General features: G+C 34.1%; 1 protein-coding gene across 1 annotated transcript; it reads right to left on the reverse strand.

Moving 5' to 3' along the window:
- Positions 1 to 611: 611 nt before the first annotated feature.
- LOC117176471 lies at positions 612 to 14,952 on the reverse strand. The gene is made up of 9 exons (XM_033366722.1): positions 14,915 to 14,952; positions 14,639 to 14,692; positions 14,300 to 14,413; positions 10,934 to 11,098; positions 10,769 to 10,855; positions 2,627 to 2,758; positions 1,082 to 1,210; positions 812 to 998; positions 612 to 732 (listed from the first exon to the last, which is right to left on the reverse strand). Exons 3-9 carry the CDS (start codon positions 14,411 to 14,413, stop codon positions 683 to 685), a joined length of 864 nt encoding a protein of 287 aa, XP_033222613.1. The 5' UTR covers positions 14,639 to 14,692; positions 14,915 to 14,952; the 3' UTR covers positions 612 to 682.
- Between the last annotated feature and the right edge of the window lie 652 nt (positions 14,953 to 15,604).

Here is a 15,604-nt window from a genome sequence, read left to right on the forward strand (position 1 = left end):
GCTACAAGCTAGCTAAGGATGGTACTATAGAACGCCACCTCAAGGTAGGCCTAGTGGCGCCATCTCTTGGTCAGGCCGGAAACTTATCAATCCACCCTCGTACTATGATACTCAATACTCCGCAAATTATTTGTGTAGTGTTTTTAATTTATTATATTGATTTTTAGTTGAAAATGTTATATTTGTTAGGTCGCATGTCAACAAAAACACTTGAAAACTCTGAAATGCGCGATGCGCAAGTGCGTACATATATTTACATCACGCGCACCGATTCAAGGCCGGGACAGCCACTGAACGTCGCTTGACAAAAATCACCCAATGACTCGTGGCTCAAACCTTAAAAAAGTGTATATTTAAGGAAAAATTACTCAAGTAAAAATCAAATTTTGTATTTATACAAAATTATTTTTCACACTTTACATTATAAAATTACAAATCTGGAATTATAAAATAGAGAGATTATAAAATTGTATATAAAATTATAAAATCGAGAGATTATAAAATTGTACATAAAATGCAGTATATAGTGAGAGATTACTTTTCTTACATATCTTATCTCTCTTATCACTTATTAACTAAATTAAAATCGTTCTTAATAAAAATTATCGAAAGATAAATGCTTGCTTGTTCTTGATGATGGATAAAATTGTTACTTTCATTCATAATGCTCAAATCCTCTAGCTTATAACTCGTCATATTCGGTTGACAATTTTTTCATTTCTTTCTCGTTCACTAAAAAGTTTAAATTCCTATTATAATAAATTTTAGACATTTAGAAAATTACTTAATTTTACAATATTATAATACTCACAAAGAAATCTTGCAATTGCGAGAGGATCGCTATCAATCGTCTTTTCAATTATATTAACAATTTTTTTTAGGCGGGATGCCATATTCTGCTTTTCCTCTTTGGAAAGTCTTTCTAACAAATTTGAATTTTTTGCCCAATAAGATTTTATCTCACAGTTTTCTAGCGCACGTTGTAGTTTTTTCAACATCTGAAAAATGATTCACCTTGTCAAAAAAAATTGTTTTGCTTCCAATTATACGTCAGAAACTTTTCATGCTCCCGAAAACTTACGTGCATGAACAAATATGTTAATGAATTTTGTTCCCAAAAATATGGATTTTGAGAGTCTATTTCATGGAAAAAAAGAGTCTCAATGTAGTAACTGGACAAATTTGAAAAATTCTCCTGGTTTCGTAATTTCTGAAAAAAAAACACATAATATAAAATGAGAGATCTTACTAACTGATTTCGAGCTGGCATAACGGCGCCAAGCCACTTTCTTGTAATATCAGATTTTGTTTCAATTATGAGCCATCCATAAACAATGTTACCAATTTTGGGCATTTTTTACCTTCCCCGAAAGTAACGTAACCGTTGACTAAAGACGGATTTTACGTTTATAAATTATTTTGCATTACATTAATCCAGATAACACATTCAATTCAACACGAAAAATTTTCAATTCTTAATATTTAAAATGGAAATATATTGAATTTTCAATAAAATAGTTAAATTTTCAACCAAAAAAGATTTTCTACAAGTAGGGATCAATTTTCAAGACAAATAGAAGAGAAAAATCGATTTTCAACCAAACAGTAGCATTAACTATCAAGTAAATGAATTTTACAGTAAAAGAGACATATTTTCCGAAAAAATAGTTAAAGATTTTCAACCAAGAAAGATAAATGATCAAACAAGCAGAAAGACTTTTCTACAATAAAAGATACATTTTTAATCCAAAAGGATGCATTTGTAACAGTATAGTTGATATTTAAACCAAAATATTGCATTTTCAATGAAAATACAGTAAACCCTAGAGATAGGACCCCCTGATATAGTCCTTCCGAGAATCAACGCCGCGCCGCAAGTAGGAGTAAAAGAAGCTGCGCCGGGTAAGTGGCGGTCGCTCAGGCGTGAAAGAACAAAAGCGTTTTCTACGAAACGGCACACTATCTAGGTAATTCCCCACCTCCTCCAGCCCCAAAACCGGCCCAGTATGAGAATTTCACTGTACATGAACTTTTAACCAAAAATTTGAACTTTTCACTAAAAAGGTATACTTTCAATCAAATAGTTAAATTTGTAACCAAAAATGGAATAGTTTTGCTATTTTAAATCATTTATTTTCAAAATAAATATAATAAAATTTTCTTCAGAATATTTAAATTTTCAACCAAATGGATGAACCTTCAACTAAAAAACTTGAATTTTTCACAAAGTAGTTGAATTATTGATAACAAAATATGACTTAAAAATATAGTTGCATTTTCAACAAAACTATTAAATTTCCTACAAAATAATAAAATTTTTAACCAAACGGAATGAATCCAAAATCAAAAATATAATAGTAGCCTTTTCAATAAAAAATGAACTTTTACCCAAAAATAGATTCGGATTTTTTTATGGGGGTTAAGTTCTAAATTTCATTTCAGTTCGTAAAGTTATTTCCACTAATGACCCTTCTCTTCTTATTAAACCTGTAGTTTTTAGCCCTCTCCCTAACCCTTAAACTGGTAACGATAGTTTGTGGAAAGTCCCAACGGGCCGCTTATTCTTTTAGTACTACACCGCTTATTTTAAACTTAAAGTAGATAGTAAATAATTCTATTTGTTCACCTTCAAAAGTCTTAGGACATTTTTCAAGTGTTTTTTTGATAATAAAAGTTCTTTCTCCTGCTCATAAAAGGATGCGCGCCACAATAGATTTCCTTCATCTCCATTCAAAGGTTTCGGAATTGCTAGCCAACTCTTTAAAAGAAATCGCAATTGATCAATATATGAAAACTGTTGATCTCCACAGGAAAAAACAAAGTGTAAAATTTGTTGCAGGTAATTTATTGCTTTTACCTGTACGTATTGATAAAAGTTAAACATTACTCTGAGTTAGGTTTAAGTTTTGTAACCACGGAACACAGTAGATTCACTGTGAAGTCAGCTGACGAGCGCAGCTCGTCTCTCGAACGCGTCTTGGCTCTCAAACGCAAGATTCCACGCATTCCCGGTCTCTTTCAACTGAACCGTCACGGCGGTCCGCTGCATGTGAGAGCCGAGCTGCGCTCTTGAGCTAACTTCACAGTGCCTCTAATATGCTCCCTGGTCATAAAATATGGGAAAATGTAATTTTCAAAATAAATTTGACAGCTCTTTGAAATCGTCACAAACGTCTCAAAAATGATCAGTCTAGCCTATCCCATAACCCTCATCGGTGAAGTGAAATTAGTGAGAAGTTTATTTGTTCAATTTAACGAAAACCATATTTTTTATATTTGTACTACAAGTTTTCATTTGTTCATTGATATTTTCTTAAAAACGCATCACATATACTCTTCATGGAAGAAAATTTGTATTGTAGAGGACATTTCTTAATTCTGGTAATATTATGAATAAATTAATAGATAAAATTAATGCTTGCGTCATGTTTGGGGTTTGAATGAATGATTTATATTGAGTTTGCAGTTATATTACGTACAAGTAATAATTAATCATGACTGAGACCAAACGAAAACAATCATAAATAAAGTTATAAATAAAGTTATAAATATTTATTACACAAAAGATAGCTATTGAGTTCAACTATGAACCAGTTTTTAATTAAAACGATTAATCTTGAACCGAAAGTTGCACAGTTAAAGTTTCGGTTAATAAATATGATTTTAAGTCAAAAGAAAAAGCAAACGAATTTGTAACTTTCAACCAAGTGGTTGAATTTTCAACTCAAAAAGGTGAATCTTCAGCAACAAAATCAGTTAACTAATAATTTGACTTTCACTCAAATAGTTGAAATTGTAACCAAAAATAGAATAGCTGAATTTTCAGTTACAAAAATCAATTTTTAAATTAAAAAATCTGCCCGCTCTCTACCGCGGGCCAATAAAATGAATTTATTGATAATAATTTCAGAAAGATAAAATTCCAACAAAAAGAAGACTTTAAAGAATATCTCTCTTCTTCACTGAGCGAGACCCGCTTATATCAAAAGGGTACTTTTAAAAACGATTTTTTATAACATTAATAATATCTTAGTTAAATGAAAATATTTTATACGCGAATATTATTGGGGGAAAAGGAGTGACCCAATAAAAAGAATTTTTTGTTTGGATCAAAAACCCGAAATAAATCACTTTTAATTATAAGCATTATTTATAATAATATAATTAATTTTTTAATACTTCTCGGCCGTGATTAGATATTATTTTCACAAAAACCAACAACGAAGTCAGTATGAGTAATGCATTGAAACACTGAAATTGCAGAAATTGTCAGTCCTATCCTTTAATTAATTTATGACAATTAAAGAAATTAAACGAAAACATAAATGAATGGAGCAAAGTTAGTAGTACAAATATAAAAAATATGTTTTTTTGTCGTTTTTCAACTGAAATAATAATTTCGTACAATTTAAAAAAATGCCTTGACCGTCAACCAAACCGAATGAATTCGGCTTCTAACTTCATGAAGCCGGTCAAGGCAACTTTTAAGAGCTGTCAAATGACCATCGAAGTATGCATTAAAAATAATTTTTCCAACGTGGGTAGAAGCAGATGAATTACTGAATGTGATAGGGTAAAGATTACCATAATAGGGTAATTTTAGTTGGAGGTAATCTTTACTCAAAAATCCGAATAAAGATTAGTCCATATAGCGGATTAGAGCAACAGTGCAGCGAGGAGCTATTCACTCAGAATTCAGGACTGAAATCAGCGAATTAAAAGAGTGAACTCAGTGAGTTCAAAACTTAACTCATGTGTACTCATTAAGCAGTCAGGAAAATAAGTCACCATGGCAATCCATAAATTGCTTTATTTTCCATGCGCAGAACAGAGACGCATGATGAGGTGATCGCTGAATTCAAAACTGAACTCACTGAATTCAGAAGTGGAAATCAGTGGAGGTCAGGTGAAATAAATATACTCAGCGTCGTCTGATTTCACAGTGAATTGCCCCTCCGCTGTGAAGGTAACGGACGAATGCAGCTTGGCTCTCACATGTGGAAAACAGCCGGCCCGACACGCTAGGCCAGTTCCCCTCTCTGTCATGGAAGAGAGAGGCAGAGAGGGGAACGCGTACTAACATGGGTGCCCGGTATGGCGTGTGGGCGCACGCTTGCCGCTTGTCCAACCGGGTTTCTCCGCATGTAAAAGTCGAGCTGCGTTTGTCAGCTAACATTACAGTGGCCTTCATTCGCTCCCTGAAGATTACTCATACTGTTTCTGTCTCTTAAAAAGTTATTAAATAATTGTAAAGTACTTTACCCCATGGGAATATTTAAATCCTTGAGGAGGCTTAATAAGAGAAAATTTCAAACATGCGACTAAATCTGCATTTATAACCAGATTCTCAAATGGATATTCCACATGCAGAGTTTGTGCTGGCCCACTCTCATGAATCTTAAGCTGTAATCGAGTGTAATTATTGTAAGTTACAAAAAACGCATCCTAAAACGCATACTTACAATGCATCTAGAATGAACATCTGCTAGAGGTAATTTGTTCAGCATTTTAGAAGTAACTGATTTTATCCATGAGCGAAATTTCTTTTGGTCCAAGTAACCCTCTTCATTTACGAAGTTGTCGAATGCAGATCTAAAGGTAATAATAAAATAAATAAACATTTTTCAAATCAGAAGGGATCCAGACTGAAGAGGAGAAGTTGGATTCTAGTTTGTGGTCTTCCCGAATCCTGAATCAGAGCCCTTGCAGCTTTGGACTACCGACCCTATCTGGGGACGGGTCGCAAGTAGACCAGGAGCGTCCGCCAGTGTCCCGAACTATCTTTTCAATTGCTGAGACGGGAATTCCCATGATTCAGATTCATTTGCACCACAACAAAGGCACCTCGGCAGTTCTAACTAGTTCTAACTAGGCAGTTCTAACTGGGCTTGCCCTAATCCCAGAACCCTGATTATACAGGGTAAGGATAAGTGGCTTGGGAGGATAGGGCTCCATATATAAGGGGCAACGCGAAAGATCACTAAGTGAATGCTTGGATATCAATGGTATGGATGCGATTTTTATTTCCAAGCTCTGCTTCAGGGAGCTCACTGTTAATAAGGTGAGACTCAGTGGCAGAAGCGAAAAAAGACTAAAAGTGGTTTCTGCCCCGGCTTATTTTCCAAGCGATGCTAAGGGACCCCCACCTCCCAGAGAGACGGAGACTCAAATTCGGCACTGCTAGGAGAACAGTATTCCTCTGCTGTTGGCTTGTGATGTAAATTTCCACCATTGGGTGTGAGGGAGCACAGATATCAATGACAGAGGGAGACATTTAATAGAATACCTAGCGGGCACTGAGCTAGAGATTCTGAATAGGCCTGATACTCGTACATTCGAGATTAAAAACAGGAGTGAGGTTCTCGATTTGATTCTATGCTCAGCTCAACTAAGGAGTCAGATAGTGGGCTGGTGTTTGCTATTTGGAGTATCTCGCGGATCAAAAATATATCTTGTTTCGACTAACCCTATGAAAACCGGCCATCCTTTTAAGAGGAACTCAAAGGGACGTTTCTGGAATTCTCCAAAAACTCTGACACTATTGATGAGTTCGAACACGCTACGGATTCTCTGCGAAGGGCTCTGTCTATATCATATGAAGACAATTGCACTATAAGCACAATAAAATTTAGGAAAGGGGCAGAATGGGTGAATACCCACCTGAAGAAACTCCGTAAAAAGAAAAGAGCATTGTGCAACAAAGCAAATAAAACTAAATTGCCTTCAGACTAGGGCATATATAAGACGGCCCAGTATGAATACAATAAAAATATAAGAAAGTAGAAACAGGAAACTTATAGGGGCTTCTGCTACGAATCGAAAGTCTTTCCGGAAACAGGGAGCCTCCACAAGATCCTGGCGAAAAATCCAAAAGCTCGCCTCGGGCTAATATGGCTCGATAATGGCGAGTTTGCCAAAGCTGAAGAAGGAATGTTGAACCGCCTTATGGCAGTTCACTTCCCGATTTTGTAGTGAATATAAACCGGCCAAGAGAAGGAAGAATGGGGCCAAGAGTTGGAGAAACAAAATTAGAATTTCGTCGCCATGCTCGTTGACAACAAAAAGATGAAATGGGTAATAGGGTCCTTCTGTCCCTTTAAATCATCAGAGGCGGGTGGCAGTCCAGCGCTTTTACAAATAGTCATAGATTTCGTCGTCCCTACCCTGGCGAAATTATTTAGGGTTTAGGGCAAGGGTTGCTCTAAAACTCGTGCTATCGGCATGGAAGAATGATAGAGTGGCCTTCATTCTTAAGCGTGGGAAGGAGGGTTACACTGCTGCAAAAGATTTTCGACCAATCAGCTTAATGTCTTTTGTCCTGCAGACGTTAAAGAAGCTGATAGAGAGCTACATTAGGGATGCAGTGCTTTTGGTCTTCTCGCTGCACAAAGGTCAGCATGCTTTTCAGACATGTGTCTGAAATTTCAGTTTCAGTAGAAGTCTGAAGTTTCAGTATAAACTGCGCTCCATGCTGTCAGGGCCAAATTGGAGCAGCAGCTGCAACAAAAAGGGGTATGTCGTGGGCACGTTTTCAGATATAGATGATAACTTCACAAACACTTCTTTAGAAGTCATCTGTCTAGAGGCTTTGACGTGTGGCGTGCCAAAACAGCTAATAAGCTGGATAGGAAGCATGTTACGTCGGAGCAGTTTCGAAATCAAATGGTACAAAGGCCTAGTTATAGGTATAGCACAACGGCGTTGCCCACAGGGGTTTGTCCTGTCACCTCTTCTATGGTGCATGGTAGTGAATGGCCTGCTTCGTAGGCTAAATAAAGAGGGATACTAACTCTGGGCTTTGCGGATGACTTTGTAATCTTAGTCAGGGGGCCGCATTTGGAAATGTTGATGGGTCTTGCAAGGTCGGCGCTGCACATCGTAGAGCTTTGGTGCGACAGCTCAGGGCGCTCGGGAAATTCGCAAAATACCAGCCTCTTTATTTTCACGATAAATTACAAAGAGCTGAGAACTGACGGTCCTGTATTCTTTGGCGGGAGACTGACGCTTTCAGATTCGGTTAAATGTCCGGGAATAATGCTTGATAGCGAACTGAACTGGGTCTAGGGCCTAAAATGCTTGCATGGTTCTACGCTGCTGTCCTTAAACTAAGGCTCCTACATGCAATCGTGGTCTGGTGGTCACGGGCGGAACTTAAGACGATGCGACCATGACAAGCGCTAGCGTTTAGGGGTTTGACGGGAGCAATGAGGGCTACACCCACAGCGGTGATAGGGTTCATGCTCTGTGAAGAACCCCTATAAGTTGCGATAACTGCAAGTGTGGTACACGCGATGGACCTCCTGGCAAGAGTAAATAGCTGGACTGGAGGGAATATGCATACTGGGTTCTTAAGTGAAATCAGCACACTGCCGATTCTTGAGATGATGCAGGATAAAACAGTGAAACGCTTTAACTTCACCAAAGCTTTCCGCGTCTGCATTGCAAGCAGAGATATGTGGAAAACAAATGGTAACCCGTTCTTCCAAAGGAAAATCTAGTAACCAGATGGCTCCAAGGGAAAGGGAGATTCAGGAGCAGGAATCGATGATAGTGCAGGAAGGAAGGATATAGGGATTCTACTTAAGAGACACGATACTGTCTTTTAGACAGAAAAAAGTGGCTATCATATGGGCCAATGGTCACATCCAGATCAAGGGCAATGAAAAGGCGGATCAACGGTCAATATGCCTGGCAGCAAGGAAATGCAAAAGACCGAACCGAAATAGGTACTGGGACTAGCGTCTTGCTGCATTAGAAGGGCCATTAAAAGCTGGATCCGAACAAAGCACCGGGAATACTAGGAATAAATGCAGAGTTTCCCACAGGCGAAATCCATCCTGGGCTATACGTACGGAAGGGACAGAGCCAGGGAAAGCCTGGGATTATCCAAGAAAGGCATAAAAACAGTATTCCAGATGCTCGCTAGGTTCACAGCTTCAGCGCCAGGGGAGCTCCAAGGGACTTACGGCCGTCTTAAAACTAACTAAATCACTAACTGGTAATTGTACGGATATTGCATTGTCAATTAATAATATACACATATAAAAAAAGATTACTATCATTTCAATTTTTTTTAATGTACAGTGTGGAAAGTTGGATTGGTACCTCAAAAATATTTCATTCTTAGTAATTTTTACCCATTTTTCATTGTGGAGAATTTTATTTAAAATCTATTATAGCGCGAAATAGATCAATTACAAAATTGTAATCCTTTGAATATTCTTTAAATTCTTTGTATTGTTCTTCATTCCTTTAAATTGCTTGGAATTTTTTTAAATTCCTTCAAATTACTTACTTCGCAGGATTCCCTCAATCATCTAAATTCCTAAAATTCGTGGATTTTCCTGAACTCTGAGAATTTCATGAACTCCAAGTACTTAAAAATCATGCCAATAATTTAAAAAAAATTTAGAATGTTTGAAGAAATGTAGGGATTGCAGAGAATTTATAATATTTAGGAAATTCAAAATTACAGAAACTTCAGAACTTCTGTGGATTCACAGGATTCCACAGGAATTCGAAAAATAACAAATATAGCAGAAATTCAAAGAACTAAAAATATTCAAAAGTTTCAGGGATTCCGAAAAATTAAATATTTCAGGATATTCCAGGAATTAAGCGAACTTGAGGGATTTATTGTTTTTAGGTCATTAAAAAAAAAATACAACGAATTTCAGAAATCCAAAAGATTTTGAGCTTTTATCGTGGACGCCCGAACGTAGGAAATTTGTCAATCTTTAACTTTTTGTAGAAAACCAGGATACTAAACCTCGATTTTTGAACGGCTTAAAAAAATATTGGCTTCGCTCTATGAAGCAAATTCTGGTTGAAAGCATATTTTTAATATGCTTAATATATGAATGAAAATTTAATTTGTTGACGAAGTTTCTGTTCTTGTTTAAATTCTATAAACAAATGAATAATTATAGTCAGCTTGTGCCGCATTTTTATGTTTTAAATGCATTACTTGCACTGATAATATTATTAAAAGTTGTAAAATTAATCTTAAATAGCAGTAAAGCACCGAAAAACTGTAAAAGATAATGGTTATTCACAAGTTTTAAAAACAAATTGACATACGTAGTTTGTATATACGGTAGAACATTTGTCTATACTTTGGAATCATTTTCTTTTTATCTGAAAAATAAAACTTGTATAGACAATAGACTGCCATCAAAGAACATTTGAACATTAATTGATTGCAGTCATGAAACCGGTGTTTTTTGGCATTCATTTTTTTTACTTTTTCTAATTCAGAAAATGTTAAAAGTGCAAAAAAGGAAGCCAAAAAAACCTCTCTCATTGCTTCTACCTTGACCGTTGGTAGGAGGTCCATGGATTAAGTTTCAATATATTTTTGTATACAAATCTTCTATAACAATAAAAAATTTCGCTCAATGGCTTTTTAAGTATATAAACGCCAAATAATTGAATTTGTTGACAAAAAGTTTTTATAAAAGTAGAAAATGTTGTTAGATGGAAGTCTCAACTTTATTCTTGAAATGAATCGAAATGATTCCGCAAAAAAAGTTCTATGTATAGAAATGGCAAATAAATCAATATATTTGTATCAATATCAGTAAATAAGGCTAAAAACTCTAGTACATACCTAAAATATAACAAATTTCATTTCTAAAAGTAAACATTTCAAACTCAATGCCTCTCGATTTTTTATTGATTAAACTGTAAAATTAAAAATTGGGATCATAGTAATCTTAATTTTTTTAGATTTGCAATACAGAATATTGCTGTTTAACAATAATTTTACTTGCCCGTGATAATTTTTCCAAACATCCACATGAGGATCTTGAAGTTTTATTTTTACATACCCAGGTTTATTTTTGGACATTTCAACCTGCAGCAGGGCATTGCAAATGAAATAAAACTTAATATATATTAACATTTAAAATATAAAAATTAAAATTAACCTAACCTTTAAAGGTGTCTCCTGCAGCTTAATAATTAAATCCAAATCGTATTCCTCGGCATTGCTAATTTTGGTACCTTTATAGAAGGAACCACCATACTGTATCGAATTGTACAAGCGCTTGAAAGTCTCATCCTCTTCTTTCATAATTGGTAATATGCATTCCATTAACTGTTAAAAGTTATGAAAATTATCAATTAATAACCCTACGGCAACAGCTAGATGGTGATTCTCTACTCATCGAAATTTCGAATGTTAAGCACGGACAAGACTCGGTTAGCGCTCGGATGGGTGACCGTTCGTGATTCTCATTTTGTCGTATCTTCACTGCGTTTAATTACTGTCGACCGGAAAGTTTGACGCCGGGGATAAATGTGGACAACTCGATGCGATTGTATGTCTACATTCAAAACCATCTGGCGATAACCGGCTCTACTCAGGAGTTTTTTGGTTTTCTGCAGTTTTCCGCTTCTCTGAGCAAATGTTTAGGTAAATGCGAGAACTTCTAATAAAAATAGGGAGGCGGGCGGTAGTAGATTTTAGAAATTGCAAAACACAGGATTGAATACGTCAGGCATTGCTTTGAAGACTTTTATGATGAGAGTTTGGGATAATTGGGGATTTTAAAAGGGATGGAGTAAAAAATTAATGTAATGTAATCTGAAATAATTATGAATTTATACCAAAATTCTTTAAGGGGGGATCCCGTGTAGCGTGTCCTAAAAATCGATTTTTTTTTTGCTCAAACGATAGCTTGACATCCCAAAAATACACAGTGAAAATCCCAAAGCCGTAGCTCATCTCCTTATCCCCGAACACGGTCCTGAACGAACTTTAAATGGGGGTGACAAAAGAGATCTTATATTATTTTTGGGTTTCGTTCTAGAATGTTTCAGAAACAATTTCCAAGAAAAATTTTAATAATTCTTAGAGCCGTTTTTTATTTTTTATTGCTTTAATGAGAATTTTTAAGTATTTTGAAAAAGGATTTATTTTTGAAATAAGTTATGTTTAAAGTTCAAAAATTATATTTATTATTCTTTTTAACCCTCATCAGTTATACCTCTGAAAAATGACATATTACTCACATGGGGTCAAATTGACCCCAGCTGACTTTTGAAATGTTGTCATATTGATTGTACACATGGTTTCAACTTGAAAAAATTCACAGACGCTATTTAATACATAGAAATTAGATTCTGATAGTTTTTTGAATGAAAACTATTTTAAGGTGTATAACAAAATTCTCAAAATCCAATTCAAATTTGAGTCTGAAATTGATTTCGGGGTCATATTGACCCAATTTAAGTGATGACGGTTAATATAAATGTTGAATAATAATTCTGAATTTACATATTATTAATGTACCAACTTGTATAAATTTATGCAATAATACATTTATTTTACAAGATTTTCATTAAAAAGAATAATAAATATTATTTTAGTACTTTAAACATAACTTATTTATTATTTTATTTATTTTCGAAATAAGTTATGTTTAGAGTACAAAAATGAGATTTATCATTCTTTTTAATCTTGTGATTGTATTTGTTGCATATATATGTAAAAAATGCAAATACAAGATTAAAGAAAGTAATGATAATGTTTCCAATAATTTAATAAAAGCTGTACGTGTACAAGAATATAAGAATGATTTTAATTTTTCTTGGAAATTATTTCTGAAGCGTTCTAGGACGAAACCCGAAAATAAGATAAGACCTCTCTTGTCACACCCATTTAAAGTTCGTTCAGGCACACCGTGCGAAACACCGCACTGCCAGTCGAGCCATGATCCAGCCCACACGTATAGCCATGCACAAGTAAAAAAAATCGCAGCCAATCAGAAATACCGAAAACATAAGATTTTGGAAAGAAATCAGCTTCACGAAGAAGTGGAGATCTACTTGAACTCGCGCATACAGATTGCTGAAATGTGTCATTTTTCGGTGAACCACTCCAAAAATTAAAAAAATGGTTTCAACAATCTTTTATAAACAAATTCAAGCAAAATTATTGGCGAAAATCGGATTTTTTCAAATGGCTGCATTTTGTGAATTTCCAGGCTGTTACACGGGATTCCTACCTTAAATCCATGATTAGGGTGGTTCGAAAATCACCAAATTTGAAAATTGCAATATTCTTGTGGAAATTCTTGTAAATAAAAAAAGAAAATCCCTAAAAAAATTTAATCCAATCGGATGATATCTTGCACTCTTTCATCGAGATCAAACAACTTGAGTATCTTCGTTGATCTAATGATTATAAAAAGAAAAAAAAAATTACGAACGATATAGCCTAATTTTTACACAACAAATTTATTGGTGTTGTGTAATTTTATAGATAAAAATTGTATAATACATTTTTTTACATAATGTCCTTTTTTACTTTTTTATTTTTGGTGCAGAAATTAAACTCTTCGGTTGAAAATTCATCGTTTTTTATAACAAATTATTCTTCTTGGTTCAAAATGAATCTTTTTTGGTTCAAAATTCAGCAATTTGCTAAAAAATGAAATTGATTGGTGGAACATATTTTCGGGTTGGAAATTCAACTCGTTTGTGGATAATTTGTCTTTTTGGATTAAATATTCAACAATTATGTTGAAAATCGATGTATTTAGTTGAAACTTCGTCTTTTGGTTAAAAATGAATTTTTTATTTCAAAATTTAACTATTCCACTTTTGCTTGAATACTAATCGTTTATAATTTGAAAATTCAACTATTTTGTAGAAAATTAATGTATTTTGTTGAAAATTCGTCATTTCTGGTTTTTTGTAGTTCGAAATCTTAACTCTTTTGTCGAGAAATCTTCTTTTTTTGTTTAATTCGACTCACTGAATATATATTTTTTAAATTTATTTTTTACTACCGAAAGTATAACTGTTTTATTTCTGGTCGAAAACTTATTTTTTTATTTTAAAATTAAACTTTTTGGTTCAAAATGTATATATTGTGTTATGACATATGAAACTTGGAATATTTAAAGTGAGTCGATACATTTATCTTATAAAGTATGTAAAATTATCCGTAATAATTAAATCCACTGACATTTCCCGGTTTTTCTGGTTCTCAATAAATTTTCGGAAATTTCACGGATTTCAGATCCAGCAGCCCCCCTGTTTTTCTGAAAGAATCTAAGCACGAAAGCTTATAATTAAAGCTTAAAATCAGTTTAAAATTTATTTTATTTTTTTAAATAATTATCTTTTTGAAAAAAGGAATAAGAATTTCTACAAGCATATTACACTTTTTAGACGGCAATTTCTTGCTTACATTTAAAATATGCTTTCTATAAAAAAATTATTTGAAAAATAAAAATTGTTTAAAATTTGAAATTAAGAAAATATAGGGATTCTGTATATAAAGACTTACGAAATTCAAATGTGCTGAATTAGTTTGTTTATTTTTCTGCGTTACCGTAACAAAGTGGTTTACATTTTGAAGAACTGTATCATCAGAGTATCTTGAATCTTTGGATGAAGTCATCTGAATGAAAGGTATATACTAAATATAGCTTATAGTAATATACATAATTACGTATCCGAATATACTACTGAAGCTGAATATATACTATATTTCAAAAATGATTTTAAATGCAATGCGTTTATATAACCAAACATAGTCAAAATGTAATTAAATAAAATTAATGCTCCTGTCCAAAAATGTATCATTTTTAAATTAAAACTATACAAACAGAAATGAGCTACTCACTATCGCTGCGTATCACCCAGAGATAAATCGGTAATGAAGAGGGATGCAAAATTCCTAAACAGAGAAAGTATTATTTTCTTCCTTTTTATTACCTGATAAGAATAAAGGCTCACTCAGTTTCTTTTTCAAATCTTGTGTATAATTTTGTTGTAAAATATTGTTGTAAATGTTCTTTCGACAATATTATTATATTGCATACGTAGTTTTAAGCTTCTAATTGAAGTAAGCAAGTATATTAGTATATTAGTATATTATAAGCAGTATATTGCTTGCTACCTTTTGGATTGGGAACTTCCGTCTAAACTCTTTTAGATTCAACTTTTGACTGAAGGCAACTGAAGTGGCCTGAAGTGTAATAATATCCATGGATTATGGTTGAAGTCAAGGCGCCACCTAACGACAAAATTTCTTCGCGAAGTTTTTTATGTGCCTGTACTAAAATCACATAAAAATTCTATGGGAATTATAAGGGTGTGTTCACATATTATGTAACATTTAAAAAAAAGGGGGGGGGGGGTCCCTCTAGGTTATGGTCTGTTACTCGGTGGGGGGGGGGGGTAATTACGTAATATTTTTAGTCTGAATTTTCTGCAACATTGACTTTGTACATCAAAATTTCTAAAAAAAAAAATCATTTTACTTAATCATAAAATCGATTTCGAAATGTTTTTGAACATTATTATTGATGGAAGGCAATATATAAATTGTTAATAACTGTTTAATAATGGGAAATAATGATGTTCTTAACATTTCGTTGCCACAATATAATTTTTAAAGTTTCCTACTTACACTTCAGTTCCCATAGCAGCAAGTCCCATTTTGTGATTCCTAGAACGGCTGGTGCATGCAGTTTCTGAAGAGGCGGGGCGAGAGACGCTTGCAACTATCACCTCAGAAGGGCCGCAGCACGCGAGTACTCATTAGAGTATTTGCGCAAAATTATGTATTCTAATTGGAAACGATTCA

The sequence above is a fragment of the Belonocnema kinseyi genome, chromosome 7, assembly GCF_010883055.1.
Source record: "Belonocnema kinseyi isolate 2016_QV_RU_SX_M_011 chromosome 7, B_treatae_v1, whole genome shotgun sequence".
NCBI lineage: Eukaryota > Metazoa > Arthropoda > Insecta > Hymenoptera > Cynipidae > Belonocnema > Belonocnema kinseyi.